The 27,196-nt window shown below is 39.2% G+C and overlaps 1 protein-coding gene across 2 annotated transcripts in view; it reads right to left on the minus strand.

Annotated features, from left to right (window-relative positions):
* Window positions 1-27,196, minus strand: part of PLCE1 (phospholipase C epsilon 1) — a 99,682-nt gene that overhangs the window by 36,958 nt on the left and 35,528 nt on the right. For both annotated transcript variants that reach the window (XM_033149253.1, XM_033149252.1), the window contains exons 3-6: window positions 21,582-21,898; window positions 5,415-5,560; window positions 3,750-4,008; window positions 1,697-1,911 (exon numbers count right to left, since the gene is read on the minus strand). In XM_033149253.1, coding sequence (XP_033005144.1) covers window positions 1,697-1,911; window positions 3,750-4,008; window positions 5,415-5,560; window positions 21,582-21,898 — 937 coding nt within the window. The remainder of the gene's footprint in view (window positions 1-1,696; window positions 1,912-3,749; window positions 4,009-5,414; window positions 5,561-21,581; window positions 21,899-27,196) is intronic.

Consider the following 27,196-nt stretch of genomic DNA (forward strand, 5'->3'; position numbering starts at 1 on the left):
TTTACAACAGAGAAGGAGCTATGCTACATATAGCTGCAGTATAATGTATAATTTGGACCCAATAGATCTCTATTATGATAATTAATTGCTGTGTTCCATGTAACCAGAACAGAATTACTCCTTGAATTTAATGTATACTGGGCAAGAAAGCAAAATTAATTTAATATTTATTTCCTTCTTAGGGAGGATGGCAATATATCCAAACCAAATTATAACACCTTCTCAAAAAGTCTAGACTAAGAAACAATGACCTTCCCCAGGACCACCCACTGAACTTTATAGATGAGCAAGATTTTGGACCTGGGACTTCTTGTGTGGCCAACTTCAAAATACTATTCATTATACATCACAGCTGCCGACCTTTAAGAAGTATCCTTCATGAAGAGCCACAAACAGATATTATAATTCTTCTTGCGAGTACAGATCTAATAAAATCTTTCAAGCATTGTCCAATAAAGTCTCCACTGAACTTATATAATTTGCATTTAAGTGCACCGTGTTCTGGACTTTTAAGTGGTTTTCTCACAACACAGAGAGAAAATGGGGATCTGAGGTCAGAGAACATGAGCTTTCATAATTAAAACAACACCTGTGCTGAGTGGCTGCACTCTATTGTGAATATTCAAAGAGTTTGTTAGTCTGATAAGCTTTCCCCAAGATAATTTATGAGCCTCAGATAACTTGCCCTTAAAAGTAGTGGGATTACGAACAATAATAAATAACCTTTATTTTGACTGGGTCAGAATGCTGTTCCAACAGGATATAATGTTCTGAGCTAAGATCAACAGAGATGCCATAGTGCTATTCCTGGCATCACTGAACAAGCCCTAGTTGCATCTGTAGCTTTCTAAAAGCTTCATGCACAAGATGAAACAGCTTTGCCTGGAAGTAATTACATCATGAGGGAACATAAAATTTAATGAGAAGGATTCTAAACGTCTGAGTGACATGATTCCATGCATAACTCTGAGAAATATCTGTAACTGGAAGCAGTCCAATACAGCAGATATGTGCTTTAAAACAGCCTTCCCCAACCTGGTGCCCTTCAGATGGTTTGGACCTCAGCTTCCATGACTGCCAGTGAGCGTGTTCAGTGATCAGGAATGATGGGAGTTAAGAGTCCGAAACATCTAGGGGACAGTAGGTTGGGGAAGGCTGCATTAAAATGACTCATTTCCAAAATTAATTACTTTTATAGAGCAAGCACATTAAAATAGGAAAACACATATAAAACTGAAACGTTGGGGTGGTTTACACATAGTCTTGGGAATACACGCTACACTTGTCGTCCTCTGGCCTGGTTGTGAGGAGGAGTTCAGAAGCTTCTGCTTTCATTTAAGATCAACCACAGTTTACAATGGCATCCCACCTCCAACAAACTGCAGTCACTTTTTTAAACTATGAGATTAGTGGGGGGAAAGTCAACTTCAGATCATAGTTTATGAAGCAATTTTGCAAACACAGTAACATTTCAGAAGTACAGAAAATGCATGGTTAGCTGCAAAAAGCCTTTTAATTTATTGTGATAGGCAATTTGATTAGACCGTTCCCTTCTAAATATTGTTATTTGAATTTTTAGTGAATGTGTTATACACAGAATATTGTAAATTGTTTTTTTGTTTTGTTTAGCAATTTGAAATGTGTTTTTTTTAAATAATAATATTAATAAAAACAACCCCAAACCATAAAGCCTTACTGATAGCGGTTTCTGTCCTTCAAAGAATTTTTTCTGGAATTTCCATTTTCATAGTCGATGAAATTATCTTCTCCATCTTCAGATTCCAAGCTACGATTACAACTCCGAATGGTTTGAAAGATGTAGTTAGCTGTTGATTCTTTTTCTGTATTGTGTAAGCCGTCTGGACCTATCCGTTGTAAATAGTTGTCTTGCCCATTGTATTCTGCAACAAACTAAAAGAAAATCCATGCAAATCAACAATGTTTAGGTAAGCATAATTACCGGTACTTCAGATGGGCATTTCAATCCAAAAGATAACAGCAATAGCATCTTGTATGTGGGAGGTGATTCAGGTCATGCTGTAGTGCCCTGCCAGCTGGAATCCTATTAGATCTACTTACATACAATAGAAGTCTACACATGCCTGCTCACCAGCAAGTCTCATTGAGTTGCATAGCGTTTGCTCTCAGGAAAACGGATATAGGATTGCAACCTTAATTACTACCATGTTTTAAGACACATGCTGGCTCTATGTGACCAAAGCGCTGTTTGCATGGCACACATAGTAGGAACTTTGAATTCCTCTCTCTCTCTCTCTCTCTCTCTCTCTCTCTCTCTCTCTCTCAACAATTTTGCCCCGGAATCACTGAATTTATTGCCTCCAATTCTATGCACATATATGCTGGCACAATAAGCAACAGATTGTTTTACAAGACAGTGAGGATTTATATTTGCATTGAATATCTCATACCATAAAGGTAAAGGGACCCCTGACCGTTAGGTCCAGTCACAGATGACTCTGGGGTTGCGGCGCTGATCTCGCTTTATTGGCCGAGGGAGCTGGCGTACAACTTCCGGGTCATGTGGCCAGCATGACTAAGCCATTTCTGGGGAACCATCCATATATATATATATATATACACACACACACGCACACACACACATATATATGACATTAATTATGAACACACATATTTGGACACAAGTTAAATTAACCAAAACAAGGGCCTGTTCCAATTACATGCCCAAGGCCCACATCATTTCCAAATTAACGTTACGATAATAAGTGTCTACCTTTCTATTTAAGATAAAAGCTGAGGTCTTTAGAGTATTTCATTTAAGCCACAAGCTGTGCATTATTTCATAGGTACATATTGCATACCAGTTATGACCGAAATCAGCCTGCATGTTTGCGGTGTCAAACATTAATTTTGCTTTAACCGCTTCACTACATCTACCTCACTGCAGAGTAGCTGTCTATACTTGATAATAGTGATAGTAAAAATGTTAACAATTAAATCACTGTAATTTGTGAATTTGAAGGCGTAAAACCTGAATATTTAACAGAGGCAATATTGGAAATTAATTTACGGCATTCTTGATTCAAAACCCACAGACAAGATCCAAGGCATGGTAGACTCAGTTCCATGAGCCTCAGGGAGCTTTGTCCTTTGTCTCTCCCCACCCCCATCCCAACTGGGTGCCAGCTTTTCAAAGAATAAGAGTAAAAACAACAACAACAACAACAACAACAACAACCGGTCACAAGCCTCTTGAAGACCTTTTGGATCTTAGTCTAGATTTCCAACACTGAACACATAAACACTGTTAAATAACAAGATTATGATTAATAGTAGCAATCTTATTAATTAATTGCAATTTGGCATCGGGAATTTACAGACTTTGTGGAGGAAAAAGGCAGCAAACAGCACTATAAAGTGGGATCTGTAATTCTCTAATCACCTAATCCAGAATACTCCAATTGCACTTTCCGCTAATATATAAATATAATATATAAATTTCTCCATACTTCCTTTGGTTGGAGAACTGCATTGCAAAATTAAGAGGAATGTGAATTTTGAAAAATAGCTGTTTCCACCCAAGTCTGCATATAGTTTCAGGAAGTGCAAATTAGACAAGGAACTAAAATAAAAACCAATCCAAAATCCACCCCCATCATTCCTGTAGGATTGCATGTATGCATGTGCATTTTCATATTTTGACAATTATTAATAAAAGCAGGAATTATTGCTGGTCTTTTAGAGATCAATGCTCACTCTCATTAGTTTACCTCCAGTGTTTCATCCTGAGAGTTATACTGAGGACAAAGTCTGATTAGGCTTGCAGTCCCATCCAAAACTTCACAGAGTTCTTTTAAAAATACACCACAGAAAGGAACAACTTTACAGCCTGGGATATTCAGAGCTCTGTTGACAACTTTTCTATATTCAGATGATGATTCGTGTTGCGCCATTGCATCTTTCAAACTTCTCATTGTTTCAATATCAGACTGGTCCATGAATTGCCACATTTTTAAAACTTTTCTTGACCTATTTGAGAAAAAGCAAGCAAATCATATGCTGAAGTTTATTAATTCAAATCAGACTGCTGCATGCTAAAAAGCTTTCCTTCACAGTTCATTTACACTGTTGCTGTTTTTTGAAAAATGAAACTCACATCTACTTATGCATGCAAAAATGGATAAAAAAGTAGGGTTCCTTTAAAATTCCTGTCTGGAACAACTTGTATAAAAAAGCTAGACACCTCTTGTTAGCCCAAGATTTGAGATTGTCAAATGCTATGCAATGTAGTTAATAATAAGAAGTATCGCTGATTTTGTGTGATGGGTCTTTTAAATTGTCAGTGAGACAAGCTGATTTGAAAGCAGAGCAGTCGCTTGCCCGGTTGGCTGCAAGAATTGTGGCTGTACTGAAAAATCCAAATAAAGCCTTGGTTACATGCACAATTTCTTTACACACACACACACACACACACACACACACACACACACACACACACACAGAGGGGTGGGGTGGGGATGCCTTTTTTGCTATAGCTTAATAATTTATTTATAAGAACATAAGAAGAGCTTGTTTGATCAGGCCAAAGGCTAATCCATGGGTAGGCAAACTAAGGCCCAGGGGCCGGATCCGGCCCAATTGCCTTCTAAATCCGGCCCACGGACGGTCCAGGAATCAGCATGTTTTTACATGAGTAGAATGTGTCCTTTTATTTAAAATGCATCTCTGGGCTATTTGTGGGGCATAGGAATTCGTTCATTTCCCCTCCCAAAATATAGTCTGGCCCCCCAAAAGGTCTGAGGGACAGTGGACTGGCCCCCTGCTGAAAAAGTTTGCTGGCCCCTGAGTGGCCACTGTGCAATAAGACCTGCACCAGCAGTTGGCATTTCCAGGATGCTAGGGAAGAGACTTGTCATTACCTTTAATTTTTGCTTTGTATTTATGTACTTCTGATTTTCAGTAACATCAATAAAATGTTAATGAACAATGGAGTAAGAAGGTTTTTTTAACATTTTGAGTTGGGTAAGGAACAATTTCTATCAAATGTTTTGTGGTCTTCCTTTCAATCTCTAGAATGGCTTTTTCTGTTATCTATGCTCTTAGAAAGCTGGTAGTGTGTTTTGTTTTGTTTTAAAGTTTCCATGTTTATTGTTTAGAAAGATAAATGATGTGGTCTCTGGAGAATTGTGAGAAAAGACCTGTCTTTCACCAATTTTAACCTCCGTCATCCATCTTAGTGAATTTTCCCAAAACAGCCTGTCATAAACTCCCTGGACAAGATAAACGAAGCAACTTAGCAACAGAACACTATTTAGCACAGTGACTGATGGAGTGTAGTCCACTGTTTATTTTTTTAAAAGGACAGCTGCAAGTAACAGAAGCTGTGGCTTAATCTATGATGAGTATCCATCATTTGAAGAATGAGCTGCAAGTACCTTAGGCCTGCCAAGAACTCCATGACAGCGTTGTAGTTGCCCATGTTCCAGCAGCATTTTGCCACATGTACCACATAGGAGAAGACTTCTCGCTTTTCCTCCATAGACCCAGCAGTCAGAATCAGCCATGTCACCCAAGAGCTCACCTTAAAAAAAACAAATCACTCATATTTGTATCATTCTTTATACTCACATAACTTATTGAATTGGGAGGGAATTAAATAGGTTATCTCAGTTTTCAAGCAACTGACCTGAAAGGGTTGCATGACTAAGCAAACTTACTTGGAAGTACCTCTCAAATCAATAGGACTTTCTTTAGAGTAAACATGGGCAAGATGAAACTGAACTCCTGCAGAAGTAAATCACTTTACGTCAACATCAAGGGATAGCCAACATGGTATCCTCCAGATACTGCTCATGATTTGGTGCTTCTAAATAGTGAAGAGAAGGGCAGATCTTCCCTGAGGTCTTGCAGGGCCTTAATCTCACATGGTCCTGTGGCATCTTTGGGAAGGGAGTGTGGCATCAGATGCCTTAAAATGCCAGGTCACCTGCCATTACAGCCTCCCCCTCCTATGGCCAGATTTCCCACTTCTCCCTCAGAGGTTGAATGGAATCTGTTCCGGAAGTCCATTCAACTTCCGAAACATTCGGAAACCAAGGCACAGCTTCTGATTGGCTGCAGGAAGCTCCTGCAGCCAATCGGAATCCAAGAAAGCCACGTCGGACGTTCAGGTTCCAAAGAACATTTGCAAACCGGAACACTTACTTCTGGGTTTGCGGTGTTCAGGAGCCAAAATGTTTGAGTCGCAAGGCATTCAGGGTCAAAGGTATGACTGTAGAGTCAGGAAGAAATTTTAATTTCCATCACAGTTGGCCCTTGGGTTAAGAGGTTTTTGCCTTTTTCTCAGTCAATAGCATTTATTTAACCTACCTGTCACAAATTAGGCAGTCATGGCACTGGGGTTTTGAGAGGATGCACCAGCTCCTGGCCTGAGCTCAGGTGGCCAGGCATGGTGCCACTCACCTCTGGTTGACAGTGGGGTTCCACTTGCATTGACCTCTGCTGCGCTGGGTCCATTATGCTCACTAACTCCCACAGAATTCCCCAGTGGGTGTGCTAGGATGGTGTATTGAACTTCATATCAGAAGTCCTATTGGGCAAACAGATCCTGGCTCCAATGCCATCCCAACCTCACTTACTGCGCTACAGTCAATAAATCTGTGGTCTGTTCCAACCCACACTCATGTCCAATCCATTGTGCACCCTCATTTTGGCCCGGGCAAGGAGTGTGTAATATACCTACAAACTCTAGCTCCCATTAATCTTGATGACTGGCCATAGTGGTTGGGGCTGATGAGAAGTGGAAGCCAACAGCATCTAGAACAGCCTTTCTCAACCTTGGGTCCCCAGATGTTTTAGGCCTACAACTCCCATCATACCTGACCTCTGGTTCTGCTAGCTAGGGATGATGGGAATTATAGGCCAAAAACATCTGGGGACCCAAGGTTGAGAAAGGCTGATCTAGAAGGCACATTGACCAACCCTGGTCTACATGGTTTTGGGGTTGAGAAACCCCAGTAGCACAGCTCAGCAATCATCAAAAAATATTTTATAATGGGATCTTCTCCATAACACTGTCCTGAGGATGCAATAACTGTAAAGAAAAATTAACAGACCCTCTTGTTTTTGAGGAACAAAGAGCAACATTCTTTCCAAAAGGAAATTTAAAATCATGTCACTTGTAAAAATGTACAGTATAATGATGCCCCTCCATCTACTGTATAGCTTTTTGATATGCATAGTACTTCACTAAAAAAAAATATTTTTCAATATAAATAGATTTTGACTACAGGGTGAGTTGTCAGAGCTATACTAATATTAACATGCAAAAAAACCCAGCTTCAGTTTGATCTAAAATTCCATTTTCCCACTGTGACTGTACTTGCAATTCTCATATTTCATTAGGCTCAGTGAGAACAATCATCTTCATATGTAGATTTTTGTGTGTTCAAACCTTGATCACATATAGATGGCTACTATTTATCACTCAGAAAATGTTCCATTTACTTTCCCACAACTTTTATTAAAGAAAAAAAAAACAAGTAAGTAAAAGCTATATTTCACATGGAAATCTAATTCAAACCAACTGGACTATTTTACAACGAAATTCCCTAGGGTTTGTTTTCCCCCCATTGTGTAAACACTTATCAACATGAGATAAAAATGTGATTCCCCCCCCCCTACATTTAGTTCCCTTCTTGAGTCATGAAGGATTTGTAATTTATGTCTGCGGACATATCTTCAGTGATGAGAGCTTCACGTAAGAGATAAAAACGCATTTCCCTTCAAAGACGGAAAACTATTTCATCTTCTACTGACAGCTAAATTTAAAGACACAAACCAACCTTGTAATTCAACCACAGGAATGTGTTGAACTAATTTAAGATTATCTACAAAAAACAGATGGATTATACAGTATATTATTTTACTGTAATTTAGATAACATCTCCTGAATATCAGATTGTTGACTGATGGAACAGCAAATCAAATACTGTACAGCAAAGTCCAAGAGAGAGGCAATTTTATCTGTTTTTCCTCAGTTTCAATTTAATCCAGCATAGGCAACCCTGCAACTTTAATTATTTCTTTAAAATTATATAAAAAATTGGGGGGGGGGGACAATAAAATCAATCCACAATTCAATCAAACCATAATTCAAAACACCATCATAAAAATCAACAGCACAGTGACAATTACAAAGCAGCTATCAGAATTTTTAAAAGGGTTCAAATTTTCCAGTAGCAATGAATTACAAGGATAACTGCATAAAAATGGCAGTACAATGGCAATGGAACTCATTGAATAATAAAATGATTAATAATAATAATAATAATAATAATAATAATAATAATAATAATAATTTATACCATAAGAGGGGATGCAATAAATGTTGGATATGCCATGATAATTCTTTTTCCACATGTGGTGGAGGTGCAGGAAGTCTAAAGCCCCCCAGATCGCTCAAGGGGCCCTATTCCCCGAGTCCCTGAGTTGTGCCAGTTTTTGCATCAAAAAATAAACTTCCTCACTCACTTCCTATCCTGGCTGATGCAAGCCAGCTAGGGTTTGGATGCAGTGACTGTCCTACTGCTCTACCTTTCTGCTCCCAGGGTAAAGATTGCTCTGCCCAGCACTATGGGGAGTGCAGCCTGCCATCTTATCAATGCCAATGCTGAACTATATATTAAGCACTGAAAAAATACTATTGCACCATTAGATTTTATAATATATTTATGTAAATGAGCCAGCACTTCCTTGGTTTTTAAACCTGTGGGAGTCGAGAGAACAAAACGAGCGCAACATATAACACAGCAGAGCCTTGAGTAGAGCTTAATGGGACAGTTCACATGCAGCACAAAGTCAAGCAGTGGGTGAGCAAGGAGGACAAAATGTGCAAGTTTCCAGAACAAAGATCCTGTTGCAGTGTCCCTCCTCTGCTCCTGGTGCTGTCATGCTAGCCAGGGGTAAGCCAAGGTTAGGCTTAGTATTATGTATGCACTCAAACTTGTGGTTGTGTCCTTCAGGCAAATGGTTTGGAGGTGAAGGTTAGGCAATAATATTTGAGTATTAGGGGCGTTGCTAGCATGCCCTTATTTTTATTTTTGAGGATATGTACCTGGCCCTTAATTTTAACATACAAAGGAAAATGCTAATGGCTAATAAATAATTTCCCTTATGCTAATCCATTAAATCCTTTGGGGAAATCCAAAAACATGTGTATCTTATTCACAGTTTCATCTGTGCACAACACTGCTGAGGATGTAAGCTGCAAAGTTCTCTTTGTCTCAGACAGAACAAAAAAGGGACATTTGCAAGGCTAGCGAATCACCCAATTAACTACTATGCTTTCAGAATCTCCAATTACAACTCAAGTCAGTAAATCACACTTAGGCTGCTATCCTATGCTCATTTGCAAAGGAGCCAGCTTCAATGGACACAATAAGATTTACTTCTGAGCAGATTGGCTTAGGACTGTGTTGTTATGCATATGCCCTATGAATAACCCGTAAAGGAAAAACAAGACAAGCAAACTGGTTGATAAGTGAATCAGGAAATTAATAGACCTTTCAGACTGTTTACTTATTATATTACACTTGTTGTAAGTGAACAAAGTAAGATGGATAATTGCATAACCTAGAACTAGATCACATTTACCCATAGCAGAAAGAATACATAGCTCCAGTTGGAATTATTCATAGAGCCTCCTTTAAACCCTACACTAAACACAGCAAAGCTTTGCCCAGTTGTCCTGGTAATGTAAACAGAAGCTTGGAAAGCCTCAAGCACAAAAGAGAATATGGAACTATAAAAAGGGTTTCAGATTTCTTTAGGAGTGCTACTGCTTAGCTATTTAACCTGTAAACAGCTTGGCAACACAAATGTTTCATACTTTCACATCTAAAGCGGTAGGCAATATTCAGAGGTGCATTTTGAGAAGCATCTTCATAAGACAAAAATAAAATAAAAAGAATAAATTGTAAGACTACAGAATATCCCCCTCAAAACATTTTAAATACTTGTGATTATTATAAAGAGCTTGGGTTGTAGCCAACAGTGTCCCTCAGGTGACAGAAAGACTTATTTCAGTGGAACAAGGAGAAAAAACCATTTCAGCTCCACCCCCCCCTCTAATCCAGAACTAACATACTCATGAGAGAAGCACTGGTAGTCTTTTGTCACATTTTTCCTCATATGAGGAAAAAATGCACAACCCTAACTGGAACTACAGTGGACCTTCAAGTTACGTACTGCTCTGGATACGTAACTCTTGGGTTGCAATCACGGCAAACCCAGAAGTGTATACTTCATGCACAAAAGCACTCTATCGTACCCCGCGCGTGTGCAGAAGCGGCGCCGCCAGTTACGGATTTTGCAGGTTAAGTACGGACCACCAGAACAAATTTAATTTGTATCCGGAGGGTCCACTGTATTCACAGAGCCCCCTTTAAACCTTTCACTAAGCACAACACAGCTTTCACCGATGGTTCTAGGTTATTCTGTCTTTCCACTAAATGTGCTCTACAAGGTGGGGGGGGGGGCACCAGAGCCATTGCCATGCCTGCCTGCCAGCCACTGTGGCTGCCTCAATGCCTGTCTGTGCAGCAGAGCTGGGGCAGGCAGCATTCTCTGTTTTGCTTGAAGCTGCAAAATGTCCTGGGCTGGCCCTGATGGGCACGTTAGATTTTGTCACCCTATAAAGGCACTGTGAGGCAAGTAAGGCCAAGACAGAGTTATCTGCCCTTGACCACTTTGCTCTGGAGAAGCTTCACCATTGCTCTGCATATCACCTTGTTCAAATACAGTGGTACCTCAGGTTAAGTACTTAATTCGTTCCGGAGGTCCATTCTTAACCTGAAGCGTACTTAACCTGAAGCACCACTTTAGCTAATGGGACCTCCTGCTGCTGCTGCGCCGCCAGGGCACGATTTCTGTTCTTAAGCGTAGTTCTTAACCTGAAGCGTACTTAACCCAAGGTACCACTGTACACTTAAGAATTTACAAAGAAACAACAAAGGAATATAGTTGTAACCAGTGCTGAGGACACCAAGTGGCAAGCCAACAACAACAAGCCATACAATGTTTGTAGAACAGCTGCTGGGACCAATTCCCTCCTTACTTCTTTGGTCAATAACATGCTACAATAGGGCGTGTTGAATTTTTCATCTTTAAAAATCCTGATTTGAGGGGTGTTAAAAAGTTGTGGTATGATTAGGTAATTTGAAATATATTTTGCTTACTTGTAAATATTTAGGTCTTGCTTGGTAAATATCTATGTGAAAAGTTCCTACTTTTTAATTTTTTTAAATTTTTCTGTCATTTAAACGTATATGTTATTCCCAAATTTTCATGAAAACAGATGTTGATAAGTGCCTAAAATTGATTACAAGATATTGTAGTTCTGTTATATATGTATTGTAGTTATCTGTATTATTAATATTAATATTATTAATTATTAATATGTAGTTATCTGTATTATTAATACTGGGCATGTTTAGCCTGGAGAAGAGAAGGTTAAGGAGTGATATGACAGCCATGTTCAAATATATCAAAGGATGTCATCTAGAGTAGGGAGAAAGGTTGTTTTCTGCTGCTCCAGAGAAGCGGACACGGGGCAATGGATTCAAACTACAAGAAAGAAGATTCCACCTAAATATTAGGAAGAACTTCCAGACAGTAAGAGCTGTTCGACAGTGCAATTTGCTGCCAAGGAGTGTGGTGGAGTCTCCTTCTTTGGAGGTCTTTAAGCGGAGGCTTGACAGCCACCTGTCAGGAATGCTTTGATGGTGTTTCCTGCTTGGCAGAGGGTTGGACTGGATGGCCCTTGTGGTCTCTTCCAACTCTAGGATTCTATGATTCTAATATTATACAATGGTATGCGATTTCTTTTTTGCTTTGTACAACCAGTGATAACTGCTTCACTATGACTACAAAGAAGAGAACAAGGCAGGGAACATTCACACATATGAGCAACCTTATTGGAAGTGGAAGAGACATGTTGCCTTCTGAATTACCAACTTTGCGAGACATGTTAAGATATGGACTGTTGCTGAGAGAACAAAGTAAGTGAGGATATGAGAAACTATCCAGCTGCCAGTGTTGCAAAAGACTTATAGCCTAAAGTACTTGAAAAATGGGAACGAGCAAACTGTTCTTTTGTTTTCCCTGTTGTGAATTCAAGAAAGTTGAGAGCAAGCAGAAAACATATCTCTTGGAAGGGGCAAGTTAGATATTAAAGAAGCCTTTGCTTCAAAACTTGACAAGCTCTTTGACATTCTCAATTGCAAATGTGAAATCATTATGTGCTCTGAATTTGGCTGCGCTACAGATTGCACAAAAGAAGCTCACATTAATTGCACATGCTCTAAAGACAAGAAGATCCCAGTGAAAGAACTTGCTTTCATTAAAGGCCAGAGAAACAATATTGGTTCTATTGGACCACACCAAATTGGTTTGCCAGATTTTCCAGAACATAACAGACTGATAAAGAAGCAAAAGCGAGGAGAAGTTGAGAGAACAAGACTTGCTGATGCTGAATAGAAAAAGGAATGTTTGCAGACTTCTTCACTTCCATCACATGAAGAAAGTTCCTCCAGGGTTGGAAATGAAAAAGAATCTGATACAGAAGATGGAAGTGAATCAAATTATGATTTAGCAGCTCCTTCAACTTCTAATGGAGAGAAACAGTACAATACATTAGATATTCCTAATGTTGCTATGCAGTGCATCAGATACGGTGTTGGTCTTCGTGCCACAGCTGCAATTACCACCGCTGCATTAACTGATATTGGCTTGATCACTGAAGAGAATACGAAACTTGTTGTTGACCACAATAAAGTAAAGAGAGCACAGGAGAAATTGATGTCATCATTAGACAATGAATTTGAAGAAATTCAAATTCATTGTCTAATGAATTTGAAATTCAAATTCATTGTAAGGTGGCTTACAACAGCAAACAGACTTTGTCCCTTGTGAGTTTCCAAACATGGCCTAAAAGGCAAAAACCTCAATAATTTAAGGCTGATTGTAGAATACATTGTTGGTGTGTACTATCCGTGTTGGTTCAATATAAAAGTAAAACATTTGTGGATAGAAGGCCCATGTCAGTTGTTGTTTCAATTGCAACAGCTTAAACTGCAAAACAAGGCTGCTGTTTTGCCGACTGTTAAGTGTTCAGCGTGGTATGCATTTAGTGAAATGTTAATTCAGACACTGCTGTGCTCAAATAATAAGGAAGAAAGGAGAGCTGGAATTCAAAAGATCATCGATTTGAGAGGTGGCAATGATGATATATTTGGAGACCTTTCAGTACGTCCAAGGAAGACACCTTCTATAAACACCTCTGCTTCAAACTTATTGGAGTTGATAGACTGGTTTGATGGAGTTTATGAACCTCCATTAACATGCAAAATGACCTTGACAGAAATAAAGGAATTTATTGACAAGCCTATGCAAGTTCCTCAGTGGCCTTGTCATGGTCAAGGGATTGAAAGATGTGTGAAACAAGTCATGGAGGCTGCAGAGAGGCCAAGAAGCAGGTCGTCTGCTTTTGTCAAGAAATGAATCAATACAGGACTTGATGAAACTTGTTATTAATTCCAATTAATGTTATTCTTTTTTTTTAACTATAATAGGACGTTATAAGATAAAGTGATGATATGTTGTTACAGCTGGAAATAAAATTTATTTATATTTTGCTTGTATAAAATGATTAAAAACTTTAACTTTGCTTCAAAATGCGAGTTTTTGGCTTTTTTTTAGTGTATTTCAAACAAATCTCAATTTACCAAGCTAAACATCAACCAATCATAAAAATAATTGCAGATTTGGATTCCTCATGTGCAATTACATATTTTTAGACCCCCTCATTGAGCAAATTCACAAAATAAAATTTTCCGTCCTTAAATGACACGCCCTAATGCTACAACAGTTTGGGGGGTGAAAATAATAAGCCGGACAGACTTGAACAAGCGTAGCAACAACTGCATGCACATTAGTAAAGCCAAGCTTTTACAAAGCAATAGCAAACGTGCAGTCAAAACCCAAGCTGAAGCTGTAACAGCTTTTATAAAGTCACATTTAGCCCAATGATGTTATCTAGTGGATCAAAGTGTTACACCTTTTAATTTATATCTTAGGCAGGAAACTTGCTTTGAAGGATTACAGTTAAATAACTTGAGTGCTCTAAAATTATGCATTTGTTTTTAATTAATTATGAATATGTTTATGAGCATATTGGAACAAGTAATTGTTTTTTCAATTACTAGACAGAATTTTAAAGCTGCTGTTTGTGAACTGAGTAGACACATCAGTAAAAGAAAACTTATTTTATCTGAGAAAAGATCTGGCACAAGGAGGAGGAAAAATTCTTTACAGAGCCATGAAGACAGAGAAATATAGCTGTAAGCTGTGGATGAGATTAGGGACCCGCAGAGACTAGTACAGCAAAAAGTACATATATTTCTAAACCTTACAGTGAAAACAAATAAATATAAACCTGGACTGGAATGCAAACAAAGCCTTTGAAAAGTGAAGCAACATGTCCTAGACAAAAAACCAAAAAAAAAAACCCTATTACAAGTAGAAAAAAAATGTGGTTCAAGAGATAAAACCTGAGAATCCCGACTTATGGGGCAGTATTCAGCTAATATTTTGGGTTAGTGCAATAATTACAGTGGTACCTCAGGTTAAGAACTTAATTCGTTCTGGAGGTCCGTTCTTAACCTGAAACTGTTCTTAACCTGAAGCACCACTTTAGCTAATGGGGCCTCCCACTGCCACTGCACCGCCAGAGCACGATTTCTGTTCATATCCTGAAGCAAAGTTCTTAACCTGAAGCGTTATTTCTGGGTTAGCGGAGTCTGTAACCTGAAGCGTCTGTAAACTGAGGTACCACTGTATTGGTAGTGCAAGGGGATTTCTCCCTCTGCATTGTCTCCAAATCTGCTCTGGAGGACTGGGGGAAACTGTAGACCAGATCTAGGAGACACACAGGAGAAATCTTTGCACCGATGGAACTTTTACTTCAGTGTTACAATGAACACAAACCATGGTATTTTGTCAACTGATTCACTTACTTACATACACCTTTTCTACCTATAATACAAAAGTAAATTTCAAAAGTGAAGATGCTGTAATGAACCACATCCTAGGGGAGTGGCGAGGCAGGGCGATGAGAGACTTTCACCTATTCCAAACCCCATTCAGCTCAGTCATGGGACCTAGGTCTTCATCTTCAAAACTCAGGCCCAAACATAAATATTTTATAAACAATATATAAATAAATTCATTGCATTTCTGGTTCAGATATATTATTCTATATCAGCTGGGTAGGGAATAATATGCTCTGACCTACAGTGGTACCTCGCTAGACGAATGCCTTGCTAGACGAAAGGCATTCGCTAGCGAAAGGCTGTCTCGCAAGACGAATTTTCCTATGGGCTTGCCTTGCAAGACGAAAAATTTCTGTGATTTCCCCCCTGTCAAACCGCTATTCCCCCGTTGGTGCTTCGCAAGACGAAAAATTCGCTATACGACAGCACTTTCAGAATGAATTAATTTCGTCTTGCGAGGCACCACTGTATTTGAATGTGAACAAGACGTCAATAGGGCACAGCCTGTTCCCTTTCTGAGATAATCACATTAAAATATCTCCACTTAAGCAAAATTAGCACATAAGGTACGTAGCTTAGCTAAAGGCTGCTATATGAACTGTACCTTGGGTTCCTAGTGAACATTTTCACCAGCTATTTCTTTAACATTCCTGGATAAGATCATATCACATATTCATGCTTTTACTGTCACTCAGTATACAGAGATGAACAGTGGATATGATTCTGTAAGTAAAACACATCTGGTTGAATGCAGTGGAGCAAGGAAAGAAAAATCATTTCAAAGAAAGAACTAAAAACACTAGAAGTACGGTTTGATACTCAAAACAAAGAACAAAAAAACCTAGATCTGCTCTTGTAATCCAAAAGGTTAAGTCCCAGTTGTATACACTAGGGGTAGACAATATGATGCCCTACAGGTGTTCCTGGACTACAACTCCCATGCTAGCTGGAGATCTGATGAGAGTTGGAGTCCAACAGCATCTATTTCAATCATTTACACCGGGGGTAGTTAGTCTGTTGCTGAAGACATTGTCCCCTTCTAAAGCCTAAGTATGTCAGTTCCCAGGTACACCTGTGTATTTGGAAAGTTGGTCCCCTGCTCTCTGCATTATTTTGGCCATAGGTCAGAGATGGGACCTCAAGCCTAGGGCCCAAGCACACCTTGCCAGCCTTCCCCATCTAGCCTTCTGAAGTCTCCCCAGGCCACCCTCCTCACTAGCCCTGCTTTGCTCCCCCATTCCCCCCCCCCAAGCTGGAACATGTCCTTGAAAGGGGTTAGTACAGCCAGAATCTAGCCTAAGGCAAAATGTCCAGTAGATGCCCTGCCCCTTTTGCTTCTGGCCCTACCCACCACTGGCAAATGGCCCTCAAAATGGTTGTCCAGAACACAATGCGGCTTTCGGGACAAAAAAGGTTACCCAATCCTGCCCTAATGACACATCTCATGCTCAAACAGAGGTAATGCTTCTACATATAAAATTATACAGGACATTCCTGGGTATATGAACACTTCAAAAGCTATGAGCAGGAAAAAAATAGTGAAAGGCAATGCAGCATTTGGGTTGAAAAAGATTCTCCACTCCTGTCATTGGTGAACCATGAACACAGCCATCTATTGCTTGGGAATATCCTGCACCATTGATTTTAGTCCTAGCCTGAATATTCCTTAATGGACTTGACTATTCCTTATTACGGCTCTCCAGCAGTTTCCTCATACAACCCTAGGTAATGCTTTCATGCTGTTGTTGCATATTATGAGTTTGATACAATGCTGTAGTGAATGAAGATTATTTTGCCAAGATCTAGGACACGTATCCAGTACAAACACTAACTAGGAATATTACAACATCTTGATACATGGATTTTTGTAAGAGCTGTAATTGTCCCTGTACTAAAATAACATCGACTGGCTAATTTGCTCGGAAGGAAAGGAATATCCTAACAAAGAACCTTCGCCGTTTTAATATGATTATGCACCACTTTAAATGTACTGTTCCAAAGAAGGACTGGAAACAGTTTGATACTTGTACAAACATAATCTTTTCAAAAGGTTTCTGCAAAGCCAGCTAGGCATTCTAAAAATCCTGAACTAGCAGAGAGAAATATTTATTTACATTCCACTGCTGAAGCACAATGATAGTTTTAAGACATCTCTATTTTCTGTTAAAAGACTAAAGTGGCAATTCTATACCAGTCTACTCAGAAGTAAGTCCCATTGAGCTGACTGGGACTAATTCCCAGTTAAGGGGGTGCAGAACTGCAACCTATGGAACATACTCAGATGGAAAGCAACGAAGATTGGGGGTGGAGGCCAAGCACCATGAGAAAATGGTTGAAGGAGTTGTGTGTGCTTAGCCTGGAGAAGAGATGATTAATATGTGATATGATGTTGTTGTTCGGTCGTTCAGTCGTGTCCGACACTTCGTGACCCCATGGACCAGAGCCACCTTCAAAGATTTGAAAAAGAATTACATAGGTGATGGTCCAAATTTGTTTTCTACTGTTTCAGAGAATAGGACCCAACCCAACATGTTCAAATTACAAGAAAAGGGAAGGTTTTTCTTTAATTCTTAGCACCTTTTATGCATGTTTTTCTCCGATTTCTCAGTCATTCAAATAAGGATAGAATTGAACTTAGAATCTGCTAGGAGAAAAAGCACCAATTTTTCACTAAATTAATGTGGGGAGAGCTAAAACATTATAAACCAATTCTCAACTGAGGACTACCGGTACATGGAATAATGGAAGGCCGACACAAAAGTTTATTTTTTTACAGTGCTGCTGGACAGCATTGAACCTTATCTGTCAGCTGACAGCTAAAATGTATTTTAACTAGTCTAAAATTGGTGACATGTACTGTCTGAATGGTTAGCCTTCAAGTTTCTAGTAGATACTATATGTAGCTATCAGTAAAAACTGGAAAAAAATGTATGCCATTTGCTCCTGGATAACATAACCAGTTATCATTTTTTTTCTGTACAAAAGCATACAATGTGTAAGACAGCTGCACAGGATATAAAAAAAATGTCATGCAATATTTTCCTTCTGAATTTCTTGGTCAGCCATAATTGATGTTTAGAGCATTATACTGACTAATTTGGTTAAAAATTCTACCCCAAGGGACAGCCCTCTGAAATGAATGGGTAACTACATTAAACATGAAGTGCCTTTGTCAGGAAGCAAAAACTATTAAGTAATATCAGTTAGCACTAGCATTTATCAAAAATTTACGAAAAAGCAGTGTTACATGATATGCCATTTGCATGCAATAATTGCGCAGTGGAAAAAAAAGGACAATGGTATGAAATAGTTGTCTCCCATTAAGTATCAAGAGTCTGTCATCTAAAAATTCATTCTGGCTCCCACAATATAAATATAGTGAATTATTTTTGCAGGCAACGCCAGAAGTCAGCAAGCAGTTACTGGTTTTTGCCAACCAAAGCATGACTCTTTCTGTAGGAATTTTCTTTCAAATAGATAAACAGCGATGGACAGAAAATCCCTGTTGCTAATGGAGTGTGTTTGACAAACATATTGAACATGCAGCTAATATTGTAAATAATGTAAAGAATTGATATATCGAATTTCCCCAAAATTGTAAATTGCATTTAGCAAAAACACATTTCACTATCTAGTACATAAACAGAAATAAAAAGTTTCCAATTTCTACTGCATTAACTGAAGTCTCAATGTAATAAGCTTAGAATCTCAGCTAAAGCATCCATGACAGACGGCCAGCTAACCACTGCTTAAAAACCTCGAAGGAAGGAGAGCACACAAATTCCTGAGGGAGACCATTCCACTGTCAAGCAGCTCTTAATGTCAGAGTTTTTTCCCCATATGTTTAGTCGCAATGTCCTTTCTTGTAACTTGAAGCCATTGGTTCGAATCCTACCCTTACCTTAGGTAAGTATTGTGTGAAGCAACAAATGAGTAGCACCTCCGGGGTTCTTAGGGTTGAATCCAACTAAGTCATTGCATGAGCAGAATAACTTCTGTCTGAGCAACAGAACTTTGCCTCCTCTCCCCCTCAACATGTCTCTCACAACACCCCCAAATCTTATCCAGAGGCTCCAGATGCATGAGGGGAGGAGACAGAGGAGAAGTTTCACTATATGAATGGGCAACCCTTAGATATTGCAAACCATATAGGGGAGGTCCATACCTCAGGAAGAAAGGACCATGGCTCAGTGACAGAGCACCTGCTTTTCTTGCAGAAGGTCGCTGGTTCAATCACTGGCCTCTCCAAGTAGGACCAACAATTACCCCAGTCTGAAACGCTTCAAGAGCAGCTGCTATTCAGTACACAGTCTAAATAATACTGAGATAAATGGTCTGACTTTGTATAAGGCACCTTCCTTTTTTCCTATGAAAATTACCTTATCTTAAATATGTGAAAACAAAGGCCTTAATATAGCAGAACCTTTAAAATCAAATTTCTATGCCCCTATGAACTGTTAAAAGCAGTGGAGTTTTCAAGTCAACATTTGCCAATATTCAGCATTGGTGCTACTACTACTACTACTACTACTATTTAATATATTTATATCCCGCCTTTCTCCCAAGTTGGCAAGTGTCCCATATTTTAAAAGAATCAGAGGTTGTTAAGAAGAAAAGGAATGCCTTATTTCAGAATAGTACCCGAAGCTCTACTGAACTCTGAACACATCAGCACGTATCTTTCACTTCAGAGTACAAGGCTACCAAAGCAGAAAAGCAAAATAAAAAAACCCAAAATAAAAACAAAGACTTCAAAGAAAAGATCTATAGTGTTTCTGGTTTTATGGTTTTAACATGTTCCCATCGTATAATTGACCGACTGGCTTTTGTGATGAATGGATCATCTCCAAACTGATATTTAGAGCAACGGGAATGTTGTTCTCCTTTGAACAAACCGGAGACAGTGGTATGAGATTGCCTTTGATTGTGGAAACAACTCAAGAGAAAAATGGGGGAGATCACAAAACAGAAGAAACAAGCAGATGGGGGGAGGGGGGAGGAAGAAAAAGAGGCAAAGCCTCAAAAATATACAGGGGGAAAATATGAAATTTAATCAAATGGTAAAATGCCAAATGCATTTCAATAAAGACTATCTTCAGGATTTCCCAGTAAAGCAACGTCTCTCCCACATGTTGCCTTATAAGGGAAAATGTTCCCTTGCTAGGAAAGGTGTATTTTTGTTCCCTCAAAAGTCTTTAAAGAACTACTTTGGGCATTTTACTACAGTGTTGCTATTGCTATAGTATTAAATTTCATTTCCCTCCCAATGTCATTTTGATGCTTTGCCCCTTCTTATTTTGCTTTGCTTAATCTTCTCATGGAAAGTTACAGTAGCTACTGTGGCTGATGAGAGGTAACAAATGTCTCAGCAAAAAAAGGTCATGCGTACAAAGTACACTGAACATGTCTCCCATGCAAGTATCCCTTTAGACACTATTCAAAAGAATATTGCCAGCTGGAAATGCAGGTGACTCACGCATATGTCTCTGCAGGTGAGTGTCTGCAGGTGAGTTATCATCCTTCAAGAGCTTTGTGTTCCACCCTCATCTCTTACTCTCCTTCTCTCTCACTCTAAGCTTTTCTCATTAAAACTGGGGAAAGTGGCTACAAAATAACAAATCCATGATTAAAATATCTGTTATTCACAAAACTTTAGTACAGCGGCTCTTGCTAGTGTTGACCAAGCAAAGCAAAGATTCTCTGTTGCAACACAATGCCATCCTGAGTCAGTTCAGGACACCTGCTCAACACAATTAAGTTATACCACTGCAATGGTACGGGAGGCCCTCTGTCACACTCAAAGCAATTAATCATCTCCTTGAAAAACAATTGAGAAAAAGAAACTGGGCTAAGGTTTGCTGCACCAGAAAACTACTTAGAAAAACAGTGCAGCTTCTTGAAGAACAATCACAGCATATGAAAGTGCTTAATTAGTTTTCTCCGGATTATGGATAAATACATGTGAGCTGTTAATGTAATCTAGATACCCCCGTTTCATAATACTGGATGCAGACCACTAAGAAGATCATGTTTAGCCTGCAACAAAACAGTTCAGAGAATTAAGCAATATGGCTGCTTTCCGCAAGAGCATGAGTTTACAAGAAAGCAAATAAACTAATTTATTAAAACCACCAGGCCCTGATGGCAGCACCCAACATGCTCAGGCAGATGACAGGTCCCTAGTTCTAGATCAGCACTCAGCACGGTGCTGGCAGCTGGATCTAGCCAACATTTAAATTTCTCATAACGCCCATCACATAGTGCCACAATACATTAGGAGCATTGTAGGAAATTGAAATCGCTGCTAAACCCAGCCACTGCTGCCATCTGCTACCACCAGCTAGCAAACCTGCCAGGTTAAGGGCCCCATCAGTAGGCCCTATGCCCAGGTTCCTCTCAAATACTGAAAAAAATGCACCCTTTACCCACTTCACAAACAAAAGATAAAAGAAAACCAACCATGTAGGTATGTAATCAAAATCCTCACCCTACCTCGTTGAATCTTGTGACCAAATCTTCAACAGCATTGTGTTCCTCATTTGGGGCAGAAAGAAGAGTTGCAGAAATAGAAGCCTTAAGAGTTGATAGTTTGCTCTGGCATTCAGCATTCCCCAAATCTCTTGTTAAGAAGCAGAGGTAGTCGATTGGCAGTACTTTTCTGTAGAGATCCTGCTCCTGCTCGGTCAGAATACTAGCAACCTCCTCTGGAAACTGAATGAGATGTTGAAGTTCTACAAGCTCTTTACTGACACCAGCTACAGTGGAAGCAAGGACATTTGATCCAGCCATAGATGAGCTCAACTGTCGTTCTAAAAACAAACAAAACACAAAATTTTAAAAGAGGTAGATTTCCTCCTTCCATGTATTAACCAGAATTTCACAATAAATGGATGACATGTTATGGGGGGGGGTTTTAAACCCACACTCAAATATTCTAATATTACGAGTGGATAGCACCTGAAGTTCTGTTTTCAATATCTATGCATCATTGTCCTCCAACACAGCTGCATACAATTTCCTGTAACACAGGCAAATTACACTTTCAAGCAGACAGCATCCGTCTATGGATGATGAACCACTTTATCACCTGCTAATGTGGCAATCATGGCAGCTCACCAGTGGATGACTGTTGCCAGCTATTTCATATATCAGGCATAGGCAAACTCCGGCCCTCCAGCTGTTTTGGGACTACAACTCCCATCATCCCTAGCTAACAGGACAGTGGTCAGGGGTGATGGGAATTGTAGTCCCAAAACATCTGGAGGGCCAGAGTTTGCCTATGCCTGTCATATATGAAGGCTGTCAAACAGTAAGTTCAACTATAATATCTACAACAGCAATATGAACTTACTTTCAGATGGGCAGTAAAATAATTGTATCTGCTTCAGAAATGGACGGTTTTTTGTTTTTGTTTTGCTCTAGGGTAACTCCCAAGTGGGATAAATAATTGATATTTACTCAGTCACTCTGCAGCATCAAGTGAAGATTCCCCCACTTCCGTGTCAAGGAAGCTCACAAACACACCACAATATGACATCATCCCAATAATAGGGGCATGTGAGTAAAGTTATTCCAAAGTGAACAGGAAACTACAGTGGAGAACACACAGTAAATAGCTGGGGTTCTGTGTGCCCAACCCAAATATAGGCTTGGTGAACTGAGCTGGCTGAATTTTTCCTTAGTAAATCTGCATAGTGGAACTAACATAATTTTTGTACCACAGTGTATGAGACTGTGGTTCTGAGAAGCCAAGTCAATCATTCTTCCTTTTACAATTTGTTTGCTTGTGTACTTATAGAGTTGCTACCTTGAAACATACTACCATAAGACATAACCCCCACTCCCAGATGCACAGAATCATACAATGGAAAGCAACATAGGTAGGGAGACAGGATAGGGAACATAACAATGAATTTTAATGGCTACCATCATCATCTCAATAAGACAGAGTTCAATGGAATAAACAACTCAGCACACCTGATCTACATAGCTGCCAACCTTCCCTTTTTTGCAATTGGAAACAGCGCTGGAATAAGGGAATTTCCCGCAAAAAAAGAAGGGAAAGTTGACAGCTATGCTGATCTAATGGGAACTCCAAATCAATGACAACAGGGTAACATTAGGATAGGAAATCACTGTCAAATAAGTATTGTGTTCAAAAAGAGTACTACTGTTTATGTTGTCAGTACTTTAAAAAAAATCAGTGTTGATCAAGGTCACTAGCACAGGTATGCTAATTGGCTTGCCTGGTAAACAAGCAAGCAAGCTGCAGCAGAGCTCACTCACATTCATGTTTGATTACTGCAAAATTCTCCACCTTCCCAATCCAAAGGAAGGCCTCTGAAAACGATCTCTTGCAGGCTGGTGTGGATTTAACACTCCTAACTTTCCCTTTCTGCTTGCTTACAACTAATTCCATTCGATTCAAGTGGAGCCTATTCCTTTGGCACAGGTTTAGCTTGTTCCAAAGTCTTCCTCAGTAACAAACCTATTGAAATCCTTCCTCCTGAGCAAACCTCTCTCTCTCTCTCTCCCCCAGCCCCTCTTACCTCACACGTTGTGAGGACAAAATCAAAACTCTACAGTTTGAGAACAAACAGGCCAAAGAATTCTGAAGATCTTTGAAAACAAAGTTTTTATCTCGGTCTCCAAATGGTACTCTTTGTCCTCACATGACTGCACCTTCAATTCATTCCTGTGATGAAAATCATAACATTGGAAGTGGTTATATGCCTGTCTTGTTGCAAGTTTAGACAAGAGCTTGCACAGCAGCTCACAGAAGCAAGCTAAATGGCTCTACAGTATGGGTGCCAGGCCACATCTGAACTTGACTAGAATCCTCTGCCCTCATCTAGACCACTAGACAGACCTAGAACACTAGTTTGTTCCCCCTAGGTTTTTATTTTATAACAGGCCTTTTAATGTGTATTATGGCAGCTTCCATTTAAAGGATTAGTGTTTGCCTTCACAATAGGAACATTTCTGGTTGAAAAACTAAATTGGACGCAACTGATGTCCTTCACCAAAGTGGTACCCATACAACTAACCACGGGCTCAAGGTAAATGCTCACAGTCACTTTGAAACCATTATCATGCTTAAATGACCCCCCTCCAAAAAAACCTCGTATTTAGGATATCTAATCTAATCTAATGAAATCTAATGAAATCTTCATAACTAATTAATTCTGCACTCCATTTTGGCAACCACATCATCCATAGCTTTTTCTACATTGTTGCTCAACATCTTGCTCCTAACTTTGTGAAATCTTGGTTGGTCTTGAATCTCTTGATAAAGGCTAGCTACAATTTCTGTGCTCTTTAGCTACTTTGACTTCTTTCTGCCTCTCTTATTTATCACATCTCACTTGCCTCTTGACACTGCTCATAATTTTTGCATTACATACTGTACTTTTATATCTGCATGTCAAGCTGCAAAGCCCTTCGTTTTTCTTTTAAGCTATTTTTTATAAATAAGCATTCAACTTAAACAAACTGTGTGACTTTTGTTAATTCTCCAAACCTAGCACACTCATATTGACCTTTCTGGGTCATTGCTGAATTCCGCAACACCAATAAGGTAATTTGGTTCACTGCAATATAGTCTGTCTTACAAAACTATCCAGCAAAGATCCTAATACTAGTGATATACCTGTAAGATATGGGTTCATGGCCTTGTAACACTATTCTTCCCTGAAATGTTCCATGCTACAACTGATTTGTCTGCCTAAATCTTCCAGTAAGATCTTCCTTTATACTTCTCACAATCTGCAATGTTTATCATTAACAAGGCACTGTATTAATCTGTTGAATATATGAGAATATCAAGCTTTGTTGCTGGAACCCAGTGCTACAGCTCTGCTGGTACAATGGACTTCTGTGCATGCTATAGACTCTCATCTCCTCCAACCCACAACATGCCCTCCAAATCAGTTCCACAGTTGCCAGAGGAGAGGACATGGAAGTCCTGGCGTGCCAGCAGAACTGAGGGTACACCACCTTTTGTTTTCATACTTTTAAAGTTATGTTTCTTCAAAAAAATAAAATATATATACTTATACTTGCAGGTTGTGCAAAGATTTAAAAAGACTAATTCTGAATGAAATGCATAAGAAATTAATCTCTCCAAGAACAGCCTACTGTTTCGTATTAAGAAAGCCAGGATTTTGCTTGTTTTTTAATGTTAGTCAAGTCTGCATGGACATACTGGGGATAAACATGTTGTTCCAGTCTGATACACTATAAAATAACTTCTCTCAAGTGAGGACTGTAGGAGGGAGGGAGGGAGGGATATTTGCTCTCATAACTAACTCTTAGGTCTAATCATGCCATCTAAAAACAAAGAAAATTTACCTCAGATAAGTTGTCGTTGGACTGTTCTGAATCAGTCGGCCAGCAAGTTGCAATTAGTCCATGCTTGCCTAACCCTCAGTCAGAAAGCAATAGTTTAATGTCCCTGCCTTTTTAAAATATCCACATAACTTACACATTATCATGTTATCTGAGAAATCCCATAGGATGAATGTGTCTCAGGCTTATAATTGCTAGTTACACCCCCCCCCCAAAAGGCACAATGAAGGATTTTAAAAAACCCTTTTTTTTGGCTGGCCTCATTCTCTAGTTCAGCTCTCTTGTCATTTTTGTGGCTGGAGAATTTGTATGTAATTTATTTAAGTTTCCCTCTGTATGAAAGCCTGGGAATTTTTTAAAAACACACAAGAGAGTATGAGCCAAGATTTTTTTTTTTCATTTTTCTTGTCTTTTTATTGTAAACTAGGTTCTCAATACTGCATCTCTGTTCTGTCATTTCCCCTCCTACTTCACGTCTGTGTTCGCTAATAATGACTGCATATCAGGGTTTTATTTATTCCGATACATTAGCCTTCATAAACTTGGCTGGTGGCCTCCAGCTGCTGGCTGGCACTGATGGAGATTTGTATTCCAAAACATCTGGTGAACACCAGCCAGACTGGCAAAGGCTGCTCTATACATCAACAGAGGAATTTGCTATTTCTTACAATCTTTACATTAAAAAATCTAGTTCATCAATGGTTGTTTTTTCTTTCTTTTTACCCTGCACACATCACCATGTGTTACCATTGTATTTAGTGAAGTACATTGGTCACATGTTTTAGATCATGAGAGTTGGACATTTCAAGAAACTGTAATAGCATTTTCAGAAAGCTAGTATATTTAACCGGAACTTGGGTTTCAGCATTGTTGCCTGCTATAATAACTCTAACCTAGATGTTCTCAGCATAATTGCTTCTAATATTAACCCAAAGCAGTGCAGATGAAGCTTGTAGAATCGTGACCCAGATTTAACATTTTTCAATTATTTAAAAATTGCTCAATACAACAGTCAGATTAATGAGGCACAGCAGTGTGGTAATAGCAATCGCATGCTAAAAAAATAAATAAGTCAAGCTCTTCCTGCAGAGTTGAAAATTGCTTTGCCAAATTGTTTTGTGACCCCATTTTACAAATGATGTGATATAGTGCCTATTATATGAACAAAACATCTTGGGAAAACTGAGCAATATAATACAAAGCTGGAAAGGCAATCCTGCACTTTCTTTGAAGGTCACTTGGCATTGGCTTACGGTTATGGCCCCTAAACTGGAGATTAGTCAACTCTGATCTATAGGGTGTTTCTGAAAGGTGCTGCAACAACTTACCTCACCAAAAATTAATGTTAATAATAATCAAGACTGTACCTGTTTCAACAGTGTCTCTGTTTCTATGGGGCTCTAGGATGCAGAAAGCTGAACACCCCACCCTCCAGCAACTTCATCCTTCTATCTTAATTTTTTGTTCATTTCCTAACAGGATGCAGAGAGTACATCAGTCCAGGGGCTCACCAGGGCTAGAATTCAAGATCTGGTCCCACAGCCAGTCAATATACGTCACTCAAAAAGAACTAACTAGACAAAGGTGTGTTCTACCTGCTTCAAGTCTTTGAACATACTCACAAAACAAATTTAGGAATTGAAGACTCCCTTCCGAAACAACTATTTCCGCTAGCTTCTTCTACTGACCTCTGCTGTCTCTTCTCCACCACCTGTTTCCTTTGTCATGGCACCAATTTGGAACAACCACAAACGTATGCC

This window comes from Lacerta agilis, chromosome 5 (assembly GCF_009819535.1).
Source record: "Lacerta agilis isolate rLacAgi1 chromosome 5, rLacAgi1.pri, whole genome shotgun sequence".
In the NCBI taxonomy this organism is placed as follows: Eukaryota; Metazoa; Chordata; class Lepidosauria; order Squamata; family Lacertidae; genus Lacerta; species Lacerta agilis.